Raw genomic sequence first — 24795 nt, forward strand, 5'->3', positions numbered from 1 at the left:
CTGTTTTAATCTACATATTCCTGATAACAAATGACGTGGAGCATCTTTTCATATGCTTGTTTGCCACCTGTATGTCTTCTCTGACGAGGTATCTGTTAAAATGTTTGGCCCAGGGCTTCCCTGGTGGCGCAGTGGTTGAGAATCCGCCTGCCAATGCAGGGGACACGGGTTCGAGCCCTGGTCTGGGAAGATCCCACATGCCGCGGAGCAACTGGGCCCGTGAGCCACAACTACTGAGCCTGTGCGTCTGGAGCCTGTGCTCCGCAACAAGAGAGGCCGCGATAGTGAGAGGCCCGCGCATCGCGATGAAGAGTGGCCCCCGCTTGCCACAACTAGAGAAAGCCCTCGCACAGAAACAAAGACCCAACACAGCCAAAAATAAATAAATAAATTTAAAAAAAAATGTTTGCCCCATTTTTTAACTGAGTTGTTTCTTATTGTTGAGTTTTAAGAGCTCTTTGTATATTTTGGATAACAGTCCTTTATCAGATATGGCATTTGCAAATATTTTCTCCCAGTCTGTGGCTTGTCTTTTCATTCTCTTGGCAGTGTCTTTTATAAAGCAGAATTTTAAAAATTTAATGAAGTCTAGCTTATCAATTATTTCTTTCATGGATCATGCCTTTGGTTTTGTATCTAAAACATTATCCCCAAATCCAAGGTAATCTAGGTTTTCTCCTATGTTATCTTCTAGGAATTTTATAGCTTTGCGTTTCACATTTATGTCTGTGATTCATCTTGAGTTAATTTTGGTGACGGGTGTAAGGTTTGGGTCTAAATTAATTTTTTAGCATGCGGATGTCCAGTGGTTCCAGCACCATTTGTTGAAAAGACTGTCCTTTCTCCATTGTATTACCATTGTTCCTTTGTCAAAGATTAGTTGGCTGTATTTATGTGGGTCGAATGGACTGTCTGTTCTCTTCCATTGCCTGTTTTGTCTATTCTATTACCAAGGAGAAGTCTTGATTACTAGACTTCATAGTAATTCCTGAAGTCAAGTAGTGTTAATCCTACAACTTTGTTCTTCTCCTTCAATACTGTGTTAGATATTCTGGGTTTATTGCCTCTGCATACAAGTTTAGTTTTGAAAAGAGCTTTTCACACCAAACCTCCAGAATAACTACATGTTTTATTTACTTGCAAATAAAATCTTATTGATCACAACCACAATAGAAATAAACAGACACAAACGACCACCGTATCTCACCCTATGTTGATGCTGTTTATGTTTTGGAATGGCTTAACTTTGTGAATATCAGGAAGTGGAGACTCTGAAAGGCAGGGAGAGCTTATTCAGTTTGGTCCCTACTGTTTATGCCCCAGTTTTCCTCATTTTATGAATTGTTTTGAGGACAAACAAAAACACTTTTTGCTTTGAATACCTTAAAATGGAAATGGTGAATGCATTATCCTTATAAGCATCCCTTTTCCTACCTCCAAAGAAAATATTTTCATTGAAAAGATGAAGTGTCTCTTCGTTCTAGTGATGCCAGTGACCACTGCAGTTTCTGTTTTGCTTTGTTGTGCTTGGACCCCAAATCTTTCGCTGCTCCCCCGGGATCTGCAGCTGAACTTTGGGTCTCTAATATTTACTGAGGCTCTTTTCCCCCTCGCTCGGCCCCTTTCCTTCCTTGAATTCTCTCTCCCTCTGATGCTGGAGACCACTCACCCTTGCTGTTCCCGTGATGAACCCTCTAACATGAGGTCGGTTAAGTCCATTTTTGTAGAACACCCACATAGGAATTTATAAGCAAATTATAGTCTCCTTCAACTCTGGCCCACTTGAGTCTGTGTACTTACTATCTGGACAATAGAAAACAAAACTGTAGGTCGTGTGGGGTGTGTAGCATGTGCTCAGCTGTGGGCTGAGCACCCCGGATCATAATCTTCTGCTCCTCGTAACGACTCTCTAAGGGTTGCCGTGTGACAGAAGGGGAAACTGAGGCCGGTAGAGGAACAGAACTTATCTCTGGTTCCAGAGGGAGTAGATGGCCGAGCTGGGATTACATCAGTCTGACGATCGAGCCCTACTCCTTTTAAATTTTTAATAATTTTTAAAATTGAGGTATATTTGATGTAATAGTAGTTTCAGGCATACAACATAATGATTTAATATTTGTACATGTTTTGAAATGATCACCACGATAAGTCTAGTTAACATCCGTCACCATACGTAGCTATAAAAAATTTGTGTGTGTGTGGTGAAACCTTTTAAGACCTAGTCTCTTGGCAACTTTCAAATGCGCAGCACAGTATTATTAACTATAGTCACCGTGCTGTACATCACAGGCCCAACACATTTTTATTTATTTTATAACTGTAAGTTTGTACCTTTTGACCCCCTTCACCCATTTCTCCCACCCCACCCCACCGTCCCATCTCTTGGAACCACCAATTTGTTCTCTGTATCTATGAGCTTGGGGGGTTTGTGTTTGTTTTTAGATTCCACATACAAGTAAGATCATATGGTATTTGTTTTTCTCTGTCTGACTTACTTCACTTAACATAACACCCTTGAAGCCCATCCATGTTATCACAAATGGCAAGATTTCATTCTTTTTTGTGGCTGAATAATGTTCCATTGTGTGTATATATATATATATATATATATATATATATATATACACACACACACACACAAACACACACCACAGTTTCTTTATCCATTCATCCATTGATGGACACTTAGGTTTTTCCACATCTTGCCTATTGTAAATGATGGTGCAATGAACATGGGGGTGCATGTATTTTTCTGAGTTAGTGTTTTCATTTTCTTCAGATAAATATCCAGAAGTAGAATTGCTGGGTCATATGGTAGCTCTATTATATTACTGATTTTTTGAGAAACCTCTGTACTGTTCTCCACAGCGGCTGCACCAATTTACATTCCCACAAACAGGCACAAGCGTTCCTTTTTCTCCGCATCCTCACCAACACATGTTATTTCTTGCCTTTTTGATAATAGTCATTCTGATAGGTGTGTGGTGGTATCTCATTGTGGCTTTGATTTGCATTTCTCTGATGATTAATAACGTTGAGTGTCTTTTCATGCTCCTGTTGGACATCGGTATGTCTTATCTGGAGAAGTGTCTATTAGATCTTCTGCCCATTTTTTAATTGGATTGTTTTGGGTTTTTTTGTTTTTGCTATTGAGTTGTATGAGTTCTTTATATATTTTGGATATTAACCCCTTATCAGATACACGATTTGCAAACGTGTTCTCCTATTCAGTGAGTTGCCTTTTCACTTTGTTGATGGTTTCCTTTGCTGTGCAGAAGCTTTTCAGTTTGATGTGTTCCCACTTGTTTATTTTTGCTTTTGTTGCCTTTGAATTGCTGTCAGGTCCAAAAAATCATTCCCAAGATTGATGCTAAGAAGATTACCACCTGTGTTTTCTACTAGGAGTTTTATGGTTTCAGGTCTTATGTTCAAGTCTTTAATCCACTTGGGCTTAATTTTTGTAAGTGGTGTAAGAGAGTGGTCCAGTTTGATTCTTTTGCATGTAGCTGTCCAGTTTCCCCATCACCATTTATTGAAGAGATGGTCCTTTCCCCATTGTATATTTTTGAGCACCTTAATTCAACAAAGGCAATGTGCTCAAGTCATTTTTAATGTTACTGTACAGTAACATTCCTCCTTGTAGTTATTAATTTGAAAGATGGAACGGTTGCCTTTAAGTGCATCAATATCTTCAATGAAAGCTGCTTTTTCATGAGCTCCTCCCTGTGAGTACCATACTATTCTGAGAAGCAGGGAAACGCACCATTCTTTCCCTGAAAGAATGTGTGACATGAAGTGTCACTTTATCACCCATGGAAAATGCAGCTATTTTCACAGCACATCGAAGGTTGAGCAAATACCTTGAAATGTCATCACCACTCATCACTACTTCTGAGTTACATGCAGGTCTTGCTACTTAATGAGTTAATAAAGAGGCACTGGGATTACTATAATATATCACAACTATTCTAATATTTTGATAACTGTGTTTCTTTTTTTTAATTTGCTTTTTTTTTTTTGATAATTTATTTCTTGATATTTGGTTTCCTTTGATAACTCTATTTCTTTTTTTTTTTTTTTTCTTTTTTTAGCCGCACTGTGAGGCTTGCAGGATCTTTGTTCCCAGACCAGGAATTGAACCTGGGCCACTGCAGTGCAAGCACTGGGTCCTAACCGCTGGACCACTAGGGAATTCCCTGATAAATCTATTTCAATATAATTGGTATCTTTTTTTTTTTGAAAGCAACCAACACATTTTCTTTATTTTTTTAATAAATTTTTAAAATTAATTTATTTATTTATTCTTGGCTGCGTTGGGTCTTCGTTGCTGCGCGCGGGCTTTCTCTAGTTGTGGCGAACAGGGGCTACTCTTCGTTGCGGTGCGTGGGCTTCTCATTGCGGTGGCTTCTCATTGCGGAGCATGGGCTCTAGGCACGCAGGCTTCGGTAGTTGTGGCTTGTGGGCTCTAGAGCGCAGGCTCAGTAGTTGTGGTGCACGGGCTTAGCTGCTCTGCAGCACGTGGGATCTTCCTGGACCAGGGCTCGAACCCGCGTCCCCTGCCTTGTCAGGAGGATTCTCAACCACTGTGCCACCAGGGAAGCCCCCAAATTGCTCTTCTAATTTGTACATTGCTTTGACTTCATCCCCTTGCCCAGGACTCTGAAAGGAGCATGTGAGGGTTAAGCCAGGGGGCTCTGCGGCAGGCAGAGTGTTACGTTCTGAATCTGGCCTCCCCTGGGACCTTGGCCCATGGCCTTGAACCAAATTGCCAAGCCCTGCCTCTTCCTGGTTTGCAGGTGATCCTTTCCCAGGAGACTCCTCGGCTCCTCGTAGACATAAGCCAGTACCCCTGGCCCACGAGCTGCCCTAAACGGGCACGCACCCTGGGGTGACGTTCAGTCCCAGGCCTGGTAACACCTCATGCATGGGTGATGAAGCAGAATCCTGGAATCAGCCTCCAGCTGCCCTAAAGTTCAATTAAACAGAGAACAGAGTTGGTGGAGCCTTTGGATGAGGTCTTCATAACAGAGATGGAACTTGTGGTTTCTATAAAATGAAGGCTTGCCAATATTCTTTTCATTGGCATATTGTGCTAATAATAGACGATTTGGAAATGGTGTCGGTTGTAAGTTGGTAACGATTATTAAGACAAACCCCATGGAAGCTGCTGATTTACTATTAGGCGTTGTAAGTGCAATTTTTAATGGCTGCCCAATTTTTAATGAGAAGCCTAAGGCAGCAAGAGATTTCATCCTCAGCTCTGGTTTTTAAAGTCATTATGTGGTACACCTGAAACTAATATATGTCAGTTATGCCTCCATAAAAATAAATAAATAACTTTGTGCATCTTTATAAATTTATAAATTCACTAAATCTGCTGCATGGGAATATAACAACAATTATAATAGCAATAAAATCTAACAATCTTACTATACACAGTATTATTTTAAGCACTTTATTAACCCATCTACCATCACGATGACCCTATGAAGTTGGTACTGTTAGTTTCCCCACTTTACAGATGGGGAAACTAAGGCCCAGGCCCAATTAGAAACCTGTTCTCATTATGAGGCAAGATTTAAGAAGTAGAACCATGTGCATGCAAGAATATTTCTCTTTGTTCACTGCTCTGATGACCTTACCTTAATGCCCGGATTACTCTGAGCTCCTTTTGAGAATCATAAAACTCCTCTACCAGTGGTTTTCAAATTGTGGGTTTGACCCCATTGGAAGCTGGGAAAAGTTGTGAAGTAGATGTATTGAGTTAAGTTTTTTTTTAACTGAAATAGAACAACACGGTATGCAAATAGCAGATTACATCCCAATGGTGAATGTTTCATGAAACCTTTTCTTCAGTTGTGTGTGTGTGTGTGTGTGTGTGTGTGTGTGTGTGTGTGTGTGTTAAATAGCCATGTAACGTATCATTGGGTTACAGTCAAAAGAACTTTACAAACAGTCTCTCCAGCCTGGGGCAGGACTGTGAGGGTTTGAGCTCTTGCTGAATTAACTGGACCCTGCCTGACAACGCTTAACTGGCTCCTTATCCTCATCTGAGCTCAGGTATCGTATCCCTTTGCCTTTGGAGCACAATGACAGATATCTGTCTGTTTCTTTGCTGGTGAGAGCCAAGGTAGCATATTATTTTCATGGCGTAGTTAAACACAGAACCCCGAGAAACAAAACCACACATACAGCCTGACTCACTTATGATGGTGATCACAAGGGAGCTGTGGCAATGGGCTCTTTTCCTGCCCTTTTCCCTCTGATCACCCCTCCTGAACAGATCTACATTTAGCCTAGAGCAACTCTCACTAACCTGGCAGCTAGACTGCACTATGTAGGAGCCTTTGTAAGTGTAATTTACTGGCGGCCATTGTCCCAGGCGTGGCAGCCCTTGTGGAGGACCTATGTCACCCTCTCTTGGGTTATAATTAGGAGCATCCCTGCCGAGCTTTGAAAGCCTCTTGGCCATTGGCTAAGCTATCTTCATCCTGTATCCCTTGTGCCCTTGGCTTCGAAGTTGGCATGGTTGAAGTTCATTGCATATTTGTTGAATCTGAGGGGCTTTGCTTCTGGTGTGTGCAGACATTTTGAAACATAATTTGAACAGAATTATTTTAAAAATAGAATGAGTAATTACTTCAGAGAAATGCATAAGAAGCAATCGATACATAACATGCTTTGAGACTTGATGGATTCATCATCAGCATAGATCTAAGCTAAAAGATAGAAAGCAACCCTGAAGAATACAAAACTTGTGTCCTCTTAAGCTGTACTGCTTCTGCCTAATGCTGCAACCTGACCGTCGTATGTTTTCAGGACCCAGAAACTTCTCTGCCTTTGCTGGACCCAGCACCAACACAGCCTGTTCACATCCCAACCCTTTGTGGGAATAGCCTTGTGACTGTGTGTTTTTGTTACATATTTACCACAAAATTTGCAAGTATGAATCATTGGCAGAAAGTTTCCAAGGAAATTCCCGGCTGTTATCAGGTTGGGAGATATGGAAGACTTAGATTATACCCTTGGCCGTGACAACACTTTCTCTGCACAATCCTCCCCAAACGTGTGATGCTGCCACCCCAGACAAAATTATGGGCAAAATCTCTTCTTAGCTAAGTTGCATAGCCCCTCAAACTCTGTGAGTCTTCATTTTTGCCTTCAAAATAATAACTGCCTGCATTTAATCAGCTAACATGCTATTCGTCGTGCTCTTAGAATATGATAAGTCTTTTATATTCATTGACTCATTTGAGTCCTATGATACCTCATGCGGTATGTACTACAACTATGGCCATTTTATGGTGAGAAAACTTAGCGCTACAGAGCTTATGAAAGATGCCCTAGGTCACAAACAATTAAGTTGTCCTCTGGAATGCAGGCCAAGATCTGTGGAATTCCAGGCCCTGCTCTGAGCTGTGCATCACTCTATTTGACTGCCCAGCTTCCAGGCCGGCATCCAGCAACCCAACACCAAGGGACAGCCTTACATTAAAACTTTATAATTCACTGCTTCTTACACTGGGGCTTCTTGGTGTTTTTGTAGGACAATATAGTCAATGTTTTAATCTGCCCAGGTAACATAATTCCTTTACCCAGGGTTAAAGAATAGTGTTCCCAAAATAGGTTGAATCGTGATTTCCAAATCAATATGAAACTGGACACAGGGTTAAAGATTTTACTTAACTCATTAGTGAGGGAATTAAGATGCAACAACCAGTTTAAAAGAGGATACAAAGGACAGGCACAATTTTAGCTCAGGAACGTTGAGATGAATGGGCCAACGAAACCAGCCTCTTCCATGGTCGAGGAGGAAAGTCCATTGAACTCCTGTCTCTACCCGAGAGAATCTATTTCCATGTCTTTAGACAACATTGCATTGCTATCTGTTATCTGTCACTTATGTTGCTATAAACTAGTTCAAAGGCACGGAAAGGCGTGAATGAGGCAACCTGGGTGGTGTGCCCTATTCCAGGCGTCTGCAAAGCCAGCCCGCCACCTGTTTCTGTGACTTTTATGGGAACACAGCCCAACCCCCGTTCGTGTCCTTATGGTCTGCAACATCCTTCACTGTACATCAGCAGGATCGAATGGTCACAGCAGAGACCTGAGGGCCTGCAAAGCCTAAACTGTTTACTATCTGGCCCTTTACAGAAAATGTCGCCAACTTCTGCTCTAGATAATGCCCCGTTTTCTACTGAAGCATCTTTTCTCCTTGTATCGGCTGAAGCCCGTGGCTTCGTATGTTATTAAAAAGCAGGTGACAAGGAGTCTAGGAATTTCTTTCAGACCAATAACAAATTGAGGGAGAGATTTGGTGTATTATTTGGCTAGAGCTGATGTAACAAAGTACCACAGACTGGGTGGCTTAAACGATTGATATGTATTGTCTCAGGATTCCGGAGGCCTGAAGTCTGGGATCAAGGCATAGTCTGGGTTGGTTGCTTCTGAGGCCATGACGGAGGATCTGTTCCAGGCCTCTCTCCTTGACTTGCAGACGGCCGTCTTTACATTGTCTTCCCCCTGTGTGTGTTTGCGTCCTAATTTCCTCTTCTTTGAAGGACCCCAGTCCTACTGGATTCAAGCCCACTGTGACAGCCTCACTTTAACCTAATCACCTCTGTCAAGACCTTCTCTCCTCTTCCTGGTTAGAGAGGAATTTGTACACCCATTAAACATAGCATGTAAATGGTCAGATTCTCCACCAACTTAAGAGAATCGCAGCACCGTGGCCATGTCCAGAAGCAGACCCATCACCTTCCCGCTAATTCTGGAACTCAGTGGCTATTTGTGAACACCTTCACGCTTGGTCTTACCTGAGTTTGGAAAAGTTCTGCTTTCTGGCTGCAGCTAGCAAATGCAGAACACCGACAGATGAACAGGAAACTTAGCAGGGGTACATTCAATGTACACCTTTATATTATTGTAGCTACCACGTATTTTGGTTTATCGTATAAACCAGAAAAGCAAGATCTTACTTTGGATCTGAATCAGTAGCAACTTAAAGTCTATACGTATCATTAGCGTTGGCTTAGAAAGTCAAGGCAGTAAAGTGAGGTGCAAAGAAAATTTGTTCTTTCCTTACTCTGGAAAAAAATTGCTAATGGGTTTTCCCCTTCATTTAGAGACATCCAAAGATGTTCTGAATTACATATAATGTAATGTTAATATGAAGGCTTTGGGGAAGTCCTTTGGGGACTTCCCTGGTGGTCCAGTGGTTGACTCACCCTTCCACTGCAGGGTCCGTGGCTTCGATCCCTAGTCCCTGGGCGGGGAGCTAAGATCCCACATGCCGCTCAACAGAAAAACAAAAACAAATATTAAAAAAATTATGAACGCTTTGTATGTCCATTGAGAAAGGTACAGCTTTAAAAAAAAGTCAGCAACATGGGATGGCTTGTGGTCAAGAGTAAAATCCATCACAAAGCCAAGCCTTGAGATCAGCTGTTTGATACAGACACGCTTCAGAGATCATTGTGGAGGACCTATTATTTTTCTAGACCCATTTATTTATGTTATTTCCACTAATCTTCACAAGGTGGGTGTTAATAGACGTCTTTCCATGGACAAAGAAACCGAGGTTCCAGGAGGTTATGTATCTTTCTCAAGACGCGTAGCCAATCAGCAGTGGGGGCAGATTCCCACCGCCACCCGTAGCCAATGGGAACTCATTCTGAGCGATGTTTCACGAAAGCTGTGAAGATGACAGCACTGCATTTCTGAAAGAGCCCATTTACGTATCAGATGCCGCATAATATAATTTGGATTGAACAGGAAGGCTGCCCCTGGCGGATTCTGCGCACAACTCAGGGAGGGAGAAATTCTTGATCATGAGCCCCATTGCACCCAGCTGCATACCCCTGGATTCCGAACTCAGGGGGAGACAGCCCTGGCCGCTCCAACCTGCTCTTCTTGCAATGTGATCTTTTCCTAATGTGTTTTGCTAATGCTCTGTTTCAACCTCCTGTAGCTCAGATCCACAGAGCACAAGCCCTGTGAGCTATTTCCCTGCCTGTGGAAATTGGCAAAAAAGAAAGGGAAAGAGCCTAAAAGAAAACAAACAGACCTCATTTTCTCTCTTCTTGGTTATCACCTTTAGCTATGGATTGTGTGTGTTTCTGAAATAGTTAAAAGCCTCACCCAGTTTCTAATGCCTCTATGAAAAAGTTGGGAGTGTTCACAGTGTGAAAAGAGGAGAGAAGGAAAGAAAAATGATTATGCTTTTCCTTACTGTTCTAGGGAACCATGGCCAAAGCCAATCATATGTCTGGATGGGGAAAGGCATAGTTTGAACGTTACAGAGAAGCTTTTGTTGCCAAAAAAATAATTCTGTATTGGCTTGCTATGAGCTGATTTTTATTGGGAGAAACAAGAAAACCAGGGGCATTGTCTTCAGAAGACCCGAGTTAAATAAACCATGTGTTTCCTGAGCAAGACCTTCTCACTTTTAGAAACTGTTCATCAGATTAGACAGTTGAAATTTGGGGGTGGAGGAACTGAGATACAGGGAGACGGCAGTGGGTACAGCTCGTGCCAGAGAGAACTTGGAAGCGTCGTGACGGGATGAAGGGGTCCCTGGGGAGGAGTGCCAGCCCGCTTTACTGGGGGAAGATGAAGCAGAGGGGCATTAAACTCCTTCAGAACCAACTTCGCTGTCTTTCTAAGGGTTGATCCTCTTGCCGGCCCCTCTGTGTAAAGTCTCTGATCTATTGGCTTCATCTCTGTTTCTGAACCATCGGTAATACGTGCAGACAGGTGAGGTCCAGGTGGGCAATGAAGAGGCCTGGAGAGGAGGTGTCTGCCCATAAATGGAGACTTTTGAGTCTTAGGACAAGCCTTACTCAAGACCAAGTGGAGGGGCTTCCCTGGTGGCACAGTGGTTGAGAATCTGCCTGCTAATGCAGGGGACACGGGTTCGAGCCCTGGTCTGGGAAGATCCCACATGCCGCGGAGCAACTAGGCCCGTGAGCCACAACTACTGAGCCTGCGTGTCTGGAGCCTGTGCTCCGCAACAAGAGAAGCCACGATAGTGAGAGGCCTGCACACCGCGATGAAGAGTGGCCCCCGCTTGCTGCAACTGGAGAAAGCCCTAGCACAGAAACGAAGACCCAACATAGCTTTCAATCAATCAATCAATCAATCAATAAATCTTTAAAAAAAAAAAAAAAGACCAAGTGGACAACCACACAAGCAGTGTGGTCTAGGGAGTTTGAGATCTAAGTTCTAGCTCTAAGGTGTTCTAAATTATTGTCCAAGGAAAAAATGTATGTACACACCCACATCTCCTCATCCCTGTTCCTCCTTCTTATCTGATAACTGGAATTATGTTAGAGAGTTAATGTCCTTTAATGGAAGAGATTGAGCCTTGTTTAAAAAGGAAATATTGATACCCCCATGCGAGAAGAAACACATCAGACATGTGTGTGTCAGAGATCTTTCATGCTTGTTGGGAAAAAAAGGATTTCAGGGTCACATTCAAGCCCTTATTGAACCTGAACCTCTGGTTTCAGGTACAGGAAGCTCTATTTTAAAATGGGGCATCAAAGTTTACAGAACTACTTTAGTGGAGAGTCATAATTCTTAGAACAATTCTTTACTGTTCTAAATTTTTTTAATAAACAAAATTTATTTTCCTAAAAATATGTTCCTGTACTAAATTAAGGTGCTTTCTTAATCTTAGGTGCTTTCTATATCTTCTTCAAAGCCTGCAGCACAATTTTAGGCAAGCAAGGATCATTTGAGGGAGATACTCAGTAAATATGGGGCGAACTAACTAAAGCCCATGTCTTGAGATTTTTAACTATTAACACATCCAGAATCTTAACTGGTTCTGGATTCCAGTCCGCATGTGTACAGTAAAAACAGAAACAGAAGTAAAAAGTATATCAAATTCATGAGAGAATTACTACCTAAACCTCACTAGATGAAATTTCTATCCGATCCTGGATACTTAGTACAGTTTGCATTACCAAGATAACGTGATAACTGTGACTAAGCAACTTATATCTAAGCATCTTCTTACTAGAAGCAAAATATGTCTCTCTACATCATGATCTCAGCTTGAGACCACAGGTTCTGGACACACTAGCAAATACTGGGTCCTGTGTTAGTTGTAAATATATATATATTAAATATGTATATTTATGTATGCGACATTTCTAATTCCCAGAGCTTGGCACCAAAGCAATATTTAGTGTCTTAACAATTGCTGCCTAAAGAGATGGTACTTTGAATACAGCCATACATGCAAACAAAAAGCTCCTGGTGGTATTAATCAATTTCATCCCATCTGCCTCTTGTAGGTTTAATTAATTAATTTATTTATTTTTAAAATTTATTTATTTTTGGCTGTGTTGGGTCATCGTTGCTGCGTGCGGGCCTCTCATTGTGGTGGCCTCTTCCGTTGCAGAGCACGGGCTCTAGGTGCGTGGGCTTCAGTAGTTGTGGCACAAGGGCTCAGTAGTTGTGGCTCACGGGCTCTAGAGCGCAGGCTCAGTAGTTGTGGCGCACGGGCTTAGTTGCTACGCGGCACATGGGATCCTCCCGGAGCAGGGATCGAACCCGTGTCCCCTGAATTGGCTGGTGGACTCCCAACCACCGCGCCACCAGGGAAGCCCCTCTTGTAGGTTTTAAAGTACATCACAGAGGAAAAATGTAAACAAACTGGAGAAAGGAGGCAATGGAGCGGAGCAGAAATTATATATTTAAACCAGAAAAAAAAAAAAAAGAAGGAAATTGGAAGGCAACTTGGCAGTATTTATCAAAATTTCAAATGTGCATTTCCTTTTGGACAGCAATTTCACCACTAGGAATTTACCTTAAGGATATCCTTGGAAAAATACCTCACAATGGTGAGCATGTATAAGTAAGTTAGGGTAGGTCAGCACATGCTGTGGTAGCAGACAACGCCCCAGATCTTCTGGCTTACCGCGTAAATTGGAGCCGCCGCACGCAGAGCACAGAAAGTAAGGCAGACCAGCAGGCGGCTCTGCTCTATGCAATCACTCGGGACCCAGGCAGCCGAGCCTTCACCGCCTTCCAGAACTTGTGACATCCTCATCGAAGCAGCAGGGGGGCAGGGAGCCTGGGACCCCACACCTGCTCTTCTGTCCTTCACACGACATCCCCATCGTGGCCCATTGCCCTCAACCTAATTGCAAGTGAACCTGAGGAAAACAGAGGAGTATGGAATTACCTGATGAGCCCCGCTGTCTCTGCCGTTAACCATGAGATACGCATGATGTATTGTGTGTAGGAGCTTAAAAACCAGTTTTGCTAGTGGGTGATGATTTAAATGAACTGTGGTGGTTTAAAAAAAGTGAATCTGAATGTACCAATGAGGAAAGATCTCCTAGATGTATTATTTACCAAAAAAGCATGAGCAATGTGAATAGTGTGATCTCTAGAGACATCATTTAAAATATATAGATAGATAGATAGATAGATAGATACAAGTATGTACATACAATATCTTTCGAAACAGGTAGACAATATTCTGGTTATGACGGTTGCTTTAAGGAATGGAGGAAGGGATGGGAAAGGAAACATAATTTTTCCCAGATGCAAGCACAGTACTAATTCTTTTTTTAAATTTATCAAATGAATAGTTCTTCAGATAGTAAGCGATTAACACTTTTCTAAATATGTACAAATTGTTTTAACAACTAAGAAATGAAAACTTTCAGGTTTAACCGCTTAGACAAGTTTTCAAGCATTTAAACATTATTACTTAAATACTTCTAAGCATTTAAACTCCCCAAATTAGTACAGTTGACCCTTGAACAACACAGGGGTTAGGGGCACTGGCCCTCTACACAGGCAAATATCTGCATATAACCTATGACCTAAAATTCTGCTCTTTCAACTTTTCTGGATATCTGAACATTTTCAAAGTAAAAAGCTAAGGAAAATGAAATGAAATGGTAAAAAGCTTAGCACCTAAGAACAGAGAGCTTCACGAATCTCCTGTCTTTCTGAGGTAGATGGATTTCAGAGGTTGCCGTATTAAAACATCAGAAATCAGGCATCAAAATCTGAAATCAAGACACATCACAGGAAACAGTGGTGACAACAGTCTAGTGGAAGGAGTTCTCTAAAAGGATTTCTGTTCAGGCCTATAAAAAGCTGGGCAACCTTGTTAAGCGAAACCAGACCCTTCAAACTACTTCATCGCTGTCATAAACATGGTACCTGCTTGGCTGGAGCTGCTGTTTGAAAAATTCAGTTGCCCTATTTCAAACACTTTTCTGGAATCTGATCTTCAAGTTAATGTAAAGGAGACTCTTAAAAACAAATGCACGGGGAATGAAAAGCCATAGGACTGTAATCCATTCTCTCCTGCGTCCTTGGGGTGGTGGTGACTCACGGAGAAGGTATGTCCCTCCAGGTCATTCTCGGGGAGGCAGGGATGCCGCCATCAGAGTTGACAGCTGCCTCTCTCTGCATCCTTGATGATGCCGCACACAGAGCTTTATGAGTCCTGCCCGTTGCGTTCCATGCAAACCCTGATATTTCCCACATTCATTTCGCTGCAGCCAAACCCTGTCCCCAGGGCGCAGAGCCGAGGTGGCCGGAGAGAAGGAACCATCAAGGGGTATTTTCCATCATCTGACAAAGTGAATCGTAGCTTCCTCTTAGGGTGGTGAGTGGCGCTTCTACCACGTGCTGGAGACCCTTTTAATGAACCTGACACACGTGCTCCTGGAAAGAACACACTGGCGTGTTCTTGTCTTTTTCTGACACTCAGACAACAGTATGGCAGAATCCGTGTGTGTCAATTACAGTGAGATTAACACAGTCATTATTTATATCTAAGGTAGTTAAGGGAGTTGGTAGGCACCCCTTATCTTTTCCTCTCTCCTTTACAAGGAGAGAAGTTAAACGGCAGAGACCCAGGTCTCAGCAGGAAGGGCCCTGTGTCTGCTTGGCTGGAATTCTTCTACAGCACGCAACTTGGAGGTCAGTCTGGCAAACATCCCAGATGCTCAGACTTCATTTTTTTTCCTGCTGTTTTTGAGCTCAGCGCTCACTACTGTTAGCAGACATAAAGCTCACTGCAATTCTTTCCTCAGACCTAGCTACAAGAAAACTACCAATTATAGCCAAGAAACAGTCTTTCAGATACACATACACATTGTAATGTGGGCTGGAAACCAATTGGAAACGTTTTGACTTGCCCTTTAAGGCCAGAGGCAGGCACTTAAACAAACTCCAAAGATGTTTTGAAGAACCGTTATACTAAATTTAGCATCCGAACCAGCCATTTGGCATATATGTAATGAAAGATTTAAAAGGAAAGAAATGCAAACCACAGTAACAAAGACATAGGTTACTAATGGACAAATACTTTTTAAAAAAGATGGCCCAGGAATAACACATAGAGTGGTTATTATCATTATTACTTCTCTTCTTTACACATGTTTGAGATGCTTCATTTTTATTCATGAAAGTTTTGAATTGCCGAGTGGACCGTGAGGTCCCCAATAGGAGGAATCCTGTCTTTCGTGTAGCCCTCTCCAAGGCTTAGGACGCTGCCTGGCATATATTAAGTGCTAAATAGATGCATGATGGGTAAGGGAACAAATTAAGTGTGTGTGGGTGTTCACTGGACAGAAGCTTCTAGACTTGTGTAGGGTCTGCCTGGGTGGGCCTCTTGTTAGTGTCTTGGACCAGTCTGATGAAAAGGCTCTCGCTGAGAATGGCTGAAGCCAGTGGTGCTTCTGCCTTTGTGTCTTAAGTGTTCACTGCGGATGAGCTACAGAGATAATACTTTTTGATTTCTTGTGTTTTATAAGCTACACTTCAAAATTAGATGCATGTAACTGAGTTTAACCTTAGGAAGTCTCCATGAGTGTCCCAAAGAATCCAAGTTCAGATGATTGGCCTCAGGGGAGGAGCAGCTATGCCGTTTGCCTGGGGGTCATACAAGGAGCCAGAAGTTCCAGACAGGAGTCCCCAGTTGCGTGGGGTGTATGCTTTCTCTCAGGCAAATGACACTTCATCAAAAGGATGCAAAGGAATCCAAATACAGTAAATTGCACATGTAAAACAAAGACATTTGGGGTTATGTTTATAGAAACCTCTTACACCTTTCTCAGCATCCTGAGTTAATATGCAGATTTCCCAGATGATAAAGAACTAAAGGACCAAATAACTTACAGACTCGAGTGAAGGATGTAGCAAGTGGGGAGCTTTTCCTGTAGCGTTGCTGTTTTTCCCACTTGAGAGATCCTGGAGCTAGACATTCATCTCCACTATTTTTTTTGTTTTCCTTTCATGTTGCATTAATGAAACTATTATACAAAAATGATATACCTCAGAGGTATCTTGTGTTTGGCTTAAGGTTTCAGTCGATTTTAAGCAGTTTTCTTTGATGACGTGTATCTCCTCTACTGCTCTTGAACTTTTTAAGATAGAACCACGATGGCTTTAAAAACAAAACACACACAAAAACTCTAATCTCTTTATTAAGCATGAATGGCACTTAGGAAATAATAGTTCCATTATCAACCAAAGGATGTTTTTTAGTCATGCATTTCTTTGCCACAGACTACAGAATCAGAGGTGTAAATAATAAAGGAGGTATAAATAATAAGGATGTGTTCCAGATACCAGTGTGGAAAGAATGACTACTAAACAAATGAATCTCAAGTGCAGGGAAGACAAAGTGAACTTGGGCTCAGTTAACTGGTGGAAGAGAACATTGCCAACAGCTAACACATTGCCTGGCCCCTGGTGGACCCTGGAGAAATGTTTAAATAGAAGCTGGGGGCCTGCTCGCAGTGACCTGACGATGTTTTTAAATAAAGACAAAAGAGTTACAGGCATGCCTCGTTTTACTGAGCTTGGCTTGATTGCCTTTTTTACAAACTGAAGGTTTGGGGCAACCCTGAGTCAAGCAAGTCTATCGGAGCCATTTTTCTAACAGCATTGCTCACTTCATGTCTCTATGTTACATTTTGGTAATTCTTACGATATTTCAAACTTTTTCATTATTGTTATATTTGTTATGGTGATTTGTGGTCAGTGATCTCTGATGTTACCATTATAATTGTGTTGGCCTTTTTTTTTAGCAATAAAGCAATTTTTAAATTAAGGTCTATACATTTTTTAAGACATAATGCTATTGCACACTTACTAGACTAAAGTATAGTGTAAATATAACGTTTATATGCACTGGAAAATCAAACAATTCATGTGACTCGCTTTATTGCGGTATTTGCTTTGTTTTGGTTTGGACCCAAACCTGAAATATCTCTGAGGTGTGCCTGTACTTAAAAATTATGGATAAAAGGCTGAAAACACAAGAGCAGGGCTCCCAGTTCAATCAGTATGTGTAGATTGTTAGTTATTGGATCTTTCTGAGATTTAATGCAAGGAAGGGGTGGAGAACAGCAGAGTTCAGAGTCCGGATGCGGGCTCTTGATGGGGAGGGGTGAACGGTCAAGTGCAGCCCAAAGCGGGGTGGGGTTTGGCTGTGAGCAGTCTTCAGAGCTTTGCCCGTGGGATGCCAGGACAAATAGAAGCTTGCATCGAGATGCTTTTGAACAGCTGAAAAGACTGATGGCTTTGCTTCAATTCCTATAAAAAGTTGAAAGTAACCTTCAGTGTGTTAGAGGCCCACCCTCTCACTTTATAGGTGAGGATCTGGGGCACAGAACACAAAGCAATTTGCTAAAAGGCCATGGAGACAACAGTAGCAGGAAGAGAGCAGGAAGCCAGGTCTCACTTTCATTCATTGGACACATTTATCAACAATTTATGATTGTCCATAAACCGTGTGGGTATCATTATTTCTCACGCTGTGTACTTATGTCTCTGGAGATTTTTTATGAGGAGGTTGGTTGTTTCTTAAAATATAATTAAGGGGAAGCTGGGACGAAGTGAGAGAGTAGCATTGACATATATACACTACCAAAGCAGCTCGATGCTTTGTGACCACCTAGAGGGGTGGAATAGGGAGGGTGGGAGGGAGGCTCAAGAGGGAGGGGATATGGGGATATATGTATACATATAGCTGATTCACTTTGCTGTACAGCAGGAACTAACACAACATCGTAGGGCAATTATATTCCAATAAAGATATTAAAAAATATATATATAATTAACTTCATATGAAGAATTGTTTCTAAGAGGTTCCATTAGTCAGCCCATTTACCACAGTATAAAAATCTTGAGATGAATATATCTTCAGCTTTGGGGGCACAGTTTAATCACTAAAAAATTGATTCGTCTCCCTGGTATGCTATACTTTACTACAAAAATACAATATTTTAATATCCCTCCAATCTTTGATAAATCATTCTCTACTTGGAAAAATGAGGGGTAGGAAATACTCTCTTCTATTACAACACAGAAAATTTGCCTTCGAGGACGTCTATGGTGTAAATATCACAAACATAATCCCAAATTCATTGAAAACAAAAACAAAAGAAAATCCAGGTCCTCTGTACTACAGAAGCAATTATGTCTCCTTTTGGGGCACCTGAAGACCTGTTTGCTACCCAACCAAAAAGTGGGGTAATTATCCTTTTCCGCATATATTAGGAAGTCAGTTTTAGTCCTCTGGGTTTTATTTTTTTTCTTCTTTCGCTGATTCTTCTCTGGGTTGGGTCCAGAGACTGACAGCAAGCTGCAGAGTCCTGAGACTGGTATTTTATTGATTTTTTTTCTCATTTCCATTGTGAACCTTTATCACAGTGTTTGAATGGGCAACTGTTTTTACCAAAAAGGAAATGGACAACAGTGAGAGATGTTCCGAAGAGTCACCAGCTGGCCGGTCAACACTTAGCAACGCAGGGCAGGGATGTTCCAACAGCAGGGTCACTTTTCAAACAGAACAAGGAGCAGCTGCTTTTACAACCTCTGCGAGAAGTTCTGTACGTGAGATTCCTTCTCGCTGGTTGAAAAGAATAACACCGGGCACGTTTTATTTTTCTCAGTTGAGGTTGGCTTATTCAGTTTGGAAAGTGTGGTTTCAAAAACAAGGTGGAAAAGATGACACTGTGTATTTGATCACTTAAATCGTTACAGGGGTCACAAAGTCAAAGTTGTAAATGCAATATTTCATCATTGTTTTCTTTTACTCAGAGTAATCATTTGTGATCCTGGTAGGTGGGGGTCCAGAACCCGGCTTAGTGACGTGGCTGTAAACTATACCCCGAAACTTGGATTTGCAGTGGACGGGCAGTTAGGGGCAGTGAAATAACGTGACGGAGAAAATGAAACTACTATTCAAGCATCACCTGAAACTGCGGGCCTCTGGAGAATTTTGTTTTTGTTTTTTGGAAGGAGAGCATTTATTCAACGAACATTCCTTTAGTACAAGCCTGCTGGGCCAGTGCTGCAGAGATGCAGCCTTTCATGAGAATCTCCTGAGGGGCTTTTGAAACACACAGATTCTTCATTTACTGGGGCTGTGATCTTGGGCAAATCAGTCTGGGCTGGAACAATCTCTGGCTCCTTACTTCAGGGGCCCTTTCTCATCCTCCCAACCTAAAATACTTCACGCCTTAAGGTAAGGATTAACCAGAGTTAATGCAGCTAGAGATCTGAGCACTTCATGGTGACTAGTAGCTGCTCCTGCCTTGACCACAGCTCTGCCCTCAGATCTCAAAGGAAGATGAGGGTGGGTGTCTGATGATCAATCTTAAGACCTCGAAGACCACGAGAGTGGGGAAAACACTCAGGGCACCTGGTCACCATACCCAGGAAGGCAACAATGGAAAGGGTGGTTAAATTCACCACTGGCCCCTGGCTTGCCTCAATCCAGCATCACAACACACGCTTTCACCCATGTTACACTTTTACAAAGAACGTTTGACTTTTTCCTTCCTCCTGGGATTATTTTGTGAAGAAAAGTAAAGCAGTTGATAGCAAACTGCTTTGCTTGAATGGAAACTAGATCATCTTGGAACTAAGCGTTGGGATAAAAGTCCCTCTTCTTCTCCTGGCTACTTTCACTCAGTGCAGGTCAAAATGCTCAGGATGAAGAGGATTTTATAAAACTTTACGCTAAAACGTGAGTTCAAAAGATTTATGGGGAAACCAGTGGGCTCATGCTGCAACGTTGCAAGATTAACCTTCACGTGTGTGCACGGCCTGATTTGAAAAATGGGCACACACATGCCCGTGGGCAGAAGGGTCTCGATAACTGTAATCACAGAGAAACAGAGAAGGCAAATTAAAATAACAAACAAAAAAGAAAGAAAAAGGAAAAGAAAACAAGAAGGAAAGGAAAATACTTTGAAGGCGCTTTTTCCATAGGAAAAAAGTATTTTATTTTTTTAAGAACAAATTCAGTTTGAAACAGATTTGGAATGTGACTTCACGGATTTCATTTTCGGGGGGGGCCAACTGCAATGTGGAACTAAAGCAGATCAAAAACCTATGACAGGCTATCAAAATAAAACAAAGAAAAGAAAAAATATTTATAACTCAAGCATAATACTGTGTTACTTACAAATTGGACAACGAAATTTTAAATAAATATTCATGGTACATAATTACGGCACAAATATGCAGCAATTTGGCAACCTTTTATACCATTTTTTTTCCTCATTACAGTGCAAAGGGGAATGACACTGCCGTTTAACAAGCTGTAGCTAAATACATTGCAAAATTCAGATTTTATACAAAACATCTTGCTTAGACTTTATAAAAAACCAACATTGCTCTATGTACACAATCTGGGTAAGAAAAGCCATTTCTGTCTTGTTTTCATGTGTATTTTTATTAAAAAGGTGAATAAGGCTACTGTAACACCCCAAATCCATATACAGTAAAATCTGAACCTATTTACAGCATCTTCACTTAAACATTATGGTGCAAATTCCAAAGTCAGATGACTAGGGATGAGAATACAAGGAAGGCATTTACAGTAACTTTCCAAAGCTGAACCAACTTCAAATAAAGGGACAGTTGGTAGATTGTCATATTCTGCACCACACACAAAACAGACGCACAGAACACTGGTCAATTGCTTGCAGGTAACTCTTCAACAATTCATCTGATTTTTCACAGTTTAGCATATACCCAAAATGTAGCCAACCGATGATACACACCTTTGATTTCATTAAAATCAGGCTATTTCCCATATTTCCCCTTCTTGCCCCTCTCCCCCATCCTAAAGGTAATTTTTGATGGCTTACAAGAAAATCTTGTATGAATGCACGTACAGGAGAGGTTAGGGTGATGGAAAGAATTACATATGTAATGTGGCTGATCACCATGGCAACCTTCCACAGAAATATGATATAGATATATATAATATATATTGTAGATATATATTATACATATATATACACATGTATACCACACACCCACTCACGCATACACACACGCACTTTGGACCAACATCATTTTCAGGTTCAGGAAATAGAGAAGAATTTCTGTGACAACTCATTTTTGCAGGTATTCACTGGAGGTTTGAGAACCTTAAAATGCTGTTGCTACATTTTTCTTTTCTCCCAATTCAGAAAGCAAAGTGTTACCATAGTAACAGGACTATGTTAAAGATGTCTATTTTGCATAGCACATAAAAAGTAGGTTTCCTGTTTACTCACTTCTTTTCCCAGAAGGGAGGGGGAGAGGGGAGGGGGAGAGAGGAAGGAAGGGGGTCAGGCTGAACTTTCAGCTGAAACCCCCTCGATGTGACCCGGTGGATTCTAGCGAACACTTCAGCCCATAGGGCAAGGGAAAACACAGCACAGAAAATAAATGCCGGCACATCTTGTCATTGTTGAAAACGATGCAGTAACACCGATTTCCTGGTATTTGGGGCTTGCATTTCCTAATCTACGGTGACGCAAGATGCCTTCAGAGGACTGGGTTATTTTTGTGTTTGCTCCCATTATTGTTATTTTTGGAGTGATGTTGTTTTTCCCAGAAGTAGCTGTCCAATTTTTTTTTCTTTTTTTTTTTAAAGCACGGAGCATTGGGACCACTTAATCGCCACAGATGAATTTCCCATCTTCTGGTGTGGATTGTGTGCAATCTTAAAATATATATTAGTAAAAATCTTTCACTTTATATCCCTTGTGTTCTATATACCTATTATAAATACATCCTACCTTCCTTCTCCCCCTCGACATGATAATTTATTTCGGTCCTCAGGACTCTAAGAGGTTTGCCATGTGTGCCTCACCTTGATACAGGGTCCCGAGCTGTGGCCTCGCTCAGTACCTACCCCTCGGCCCTCGCGGCCGGGACAGCACCGCCATAAACCAAAGTGTCATAAGGCGCAATGGGGAGGGGAGCGGCGGGGAAGGGGCGCTGGGGGGACCGGGGAGTCTGACCTACCTTTTATCTATGAGAATGCCTTAATAACGTCAATGATGATGGAATTACAGCCTGTGTGACCTTTGGCTTTTAAACTTCTAGGTCAGATTTGGCTCTCTGTTAATCTCCTAAATGCTCTCCCTGTGTTGAATAAAATGTGATAAGTATAGCAGCTGAGTCTGCCTTAAACATCACCCAAAGCAGACCGACGACTTTCCTACAGCTTCACCGCTGTACATCCTATTGCCAGTACCACGACAGTCCTGCCGGTGTCCATCCATCCCTCCAAGCCTGGCCCTCTACCAACAATGCCCCTTTGTTCCACCCAGCATAGAGGGACTATTTTTTTCTTTTTTTTTCCTGTGCATTGCTCTTTGATAAGAGTGAATTCCTCCAAATGCACCCTAATCTACTGTGTGTGTCGTTGTGTCTCCTACTTGCCTCTTAAAATCTTAGCAAAACCAAAGTGCTGTGCTATCTAATTGGAGTTTTCCCTCCCAACTCTGTTTCAGGGGTGGCAGCGCTGAACTGCCTTTGCAGACGGACTTTCCCCCGGGCCCTCCCTTCCGTGAACTCCTCATCTTCCCGGGCTGACAGCCTGGTATCTGGCTGGAAGGCTCCTTATTAGCAAACGCAATTTCTATCCTTGTATCGCCCACTCGGCGGTAGCTGTTGCAAACAGATGAAGCAGGAGACGCCAAACGTTCATGTCTCATCAGTGATACGGAGTGTGGCGTGAGAAGAAATCTCATGTGAACGCCTGCAGAGCCCTGGATGACAGGACTGTGTGCAACAGTGAGGACTAAAAGCTAGCGCTCTCCGAAAGCCTCACGCAGCCAGAGTCTGTGCGACAAGACAAGTCCGGGGTGCAGCTCGGGGTGGGGGTGGGGGGGGGGAAGGGCCACGCCCGAGGCAGAGGACGGCCTTTCCAGGCCCAGCGGCCTGGGGCACCTGGGACACCTGCCCGGGATGCTCCCAGCTCTCGCTCCCGCCCACCGACCGCTCTGTCTCCCCTCGGCTCCTGCGGAGGCCCGAACGCCCGTGGTACCCGAAAGAGGAGAGGGGCGGGGCGCGCGCGGTCCCCACGCGCATCTTCTGCGCGAGTCTTCCAGCTGCCGGGGTGCATCCTGCGTCACCGCGGCCGAAACGCTACAGACTAGTCAGCTGTCCGACTCCACAGGGCTCTCCCGAGAAGGAGTGTCCCCTCTCCCCGCTGTGCGTCAGTCCGTCGCAGGCACAGGGGGCCTCGGACCCTCCGCGGGCGGCAGCGGGACAGTAAGTTTCCTCCGGGAAAGCGAAGGCACCGCCGAGGCTCAGACCTTGTAGTAAATGTTCGCCGGGCTCTGCGGCGGCATCTCCTGGACTATGTACACGGGGTGCCCGTAGTCCCCGCTGACCTTCTCGTAGTGAGGGCAGAAGACACTGTCCGCAGTCCTCAGCGGGATGATGATGTCGCTGGGCTCCGAGCCGTTGTTGTTGCCGCCGCGCTTGGGCGTGGCCAGCGTGCTGAGCGACAGCGTGGCCGCGTGCTGCGGCGAGTGCTTGCGGTGCCGCCTGCGGTACTTGAGGAGCAGGACCACCAGCGTGATGATGATGACGATGAAGATGATGCATCCCGACGCAATCCCTGCGAATAAGGCCACTTCGGAACCGAGGATGTTGTTCCCAGAATGTCCGGCGCTGTTGCCGTCTGTGCTGGAACCTGCAGCGGGTGGGAGAGAGCAGCCGGAAGAGTCACCGCTCTCCCCAGGGCTGGCCGGCCGCTGGCAGGCCACAGACTTCCCTGGCAGCTAGACTGGCAAACCAAGCGCCTCGTTTAATAGCGAAATGCAGGGATAAATTTAGGAGGTTGGGAAGTAACAGATACACACTACTATCTATAAAAGAGATAACCAACAAGGACCTACCGTAGAGCACCGGGAACTCTACTCAATATTTTGCAATAACTTATAAGGGAAAAGAATCGGAAAAAGAATATATGTGTATATATATAACTGAATATCTAATATACATATACATAACTGAATATATATATATATATAAAACTGAATCACTGTGCCGTACACCTGAAACTAACACGGCATTGTAAATCAGTTATACTTCAATTTAAAAAAATAGCTAAATGCAAACGGCAGAAGCCAGCCATCGGGGAGGTGGGACTCCAGGTGGGACTCGGAAGCTGCTCCCAGGCCTCATGGCTTCCCTTCCGTACATCATCACGCATCAGCTGCGGGGACAGGCTGTTGACGGCCAGCCCCTGATCTTGCCCCGCGTCTCAACCCAGGTCAGCCAGCCTGCAGCCACCTCCGGGAGGAAGAAGGCAAGTGGCCGATTCTCCAGGTCAGCACTTGCTGCCCAGGCCACGCTGTTCTCGTGCCCTCTCTGGCTACGGTGGCTTCATGGGAAGCTCCAAACCGCCTGCCTTTAAAGACAGGCCCTGCCGACGGCTGGCTGGAGAGCTTGCAAAGAGGGATGGGGCCTGGGAAAACGTTCAACCCGTAACTCGTTTGTATTATT

At 43.2% G+C, this 24795-nt stretch overlaps 1 protein-coding gene across 1 annotated transcript in view; it reads right to left on the minus strand.

Moving 5' to 3' along the window:
• Positions 1–4061: 4061 nt before the first annotated feature.
• The window catches only part of EFNB2 (ephrin B2), a 63937-nt gene continuing 43203 nt past the window's right edge, over positions 4062–24795 (minus strand). The window contains exon 5 of the mRNA XM_082365805.1: positions 4062–23980. Coding sequence (XP_082221931.1) covers positions 23592–23980 — 389 coding nt within the window. The 3' untranslated portion in view covers positions 4062–23591. The remainder of the gene's footprint in view (positions 23981–24795) is intronic.

The sequence above is a fragment of the Balaenoptera borealis genome, assembly GCF_965194805.1.
Source record: "Balaenoptera borealis genome assembly, chromosome: 18".
In the NCBI taxonomy this organism is placed as follows: Eukaryota; Metazoa; Chordata; class Mammalia; order Artiodactyla; family Balaenopteridae; genus Balaenoptera; species Balaenoptera borealis.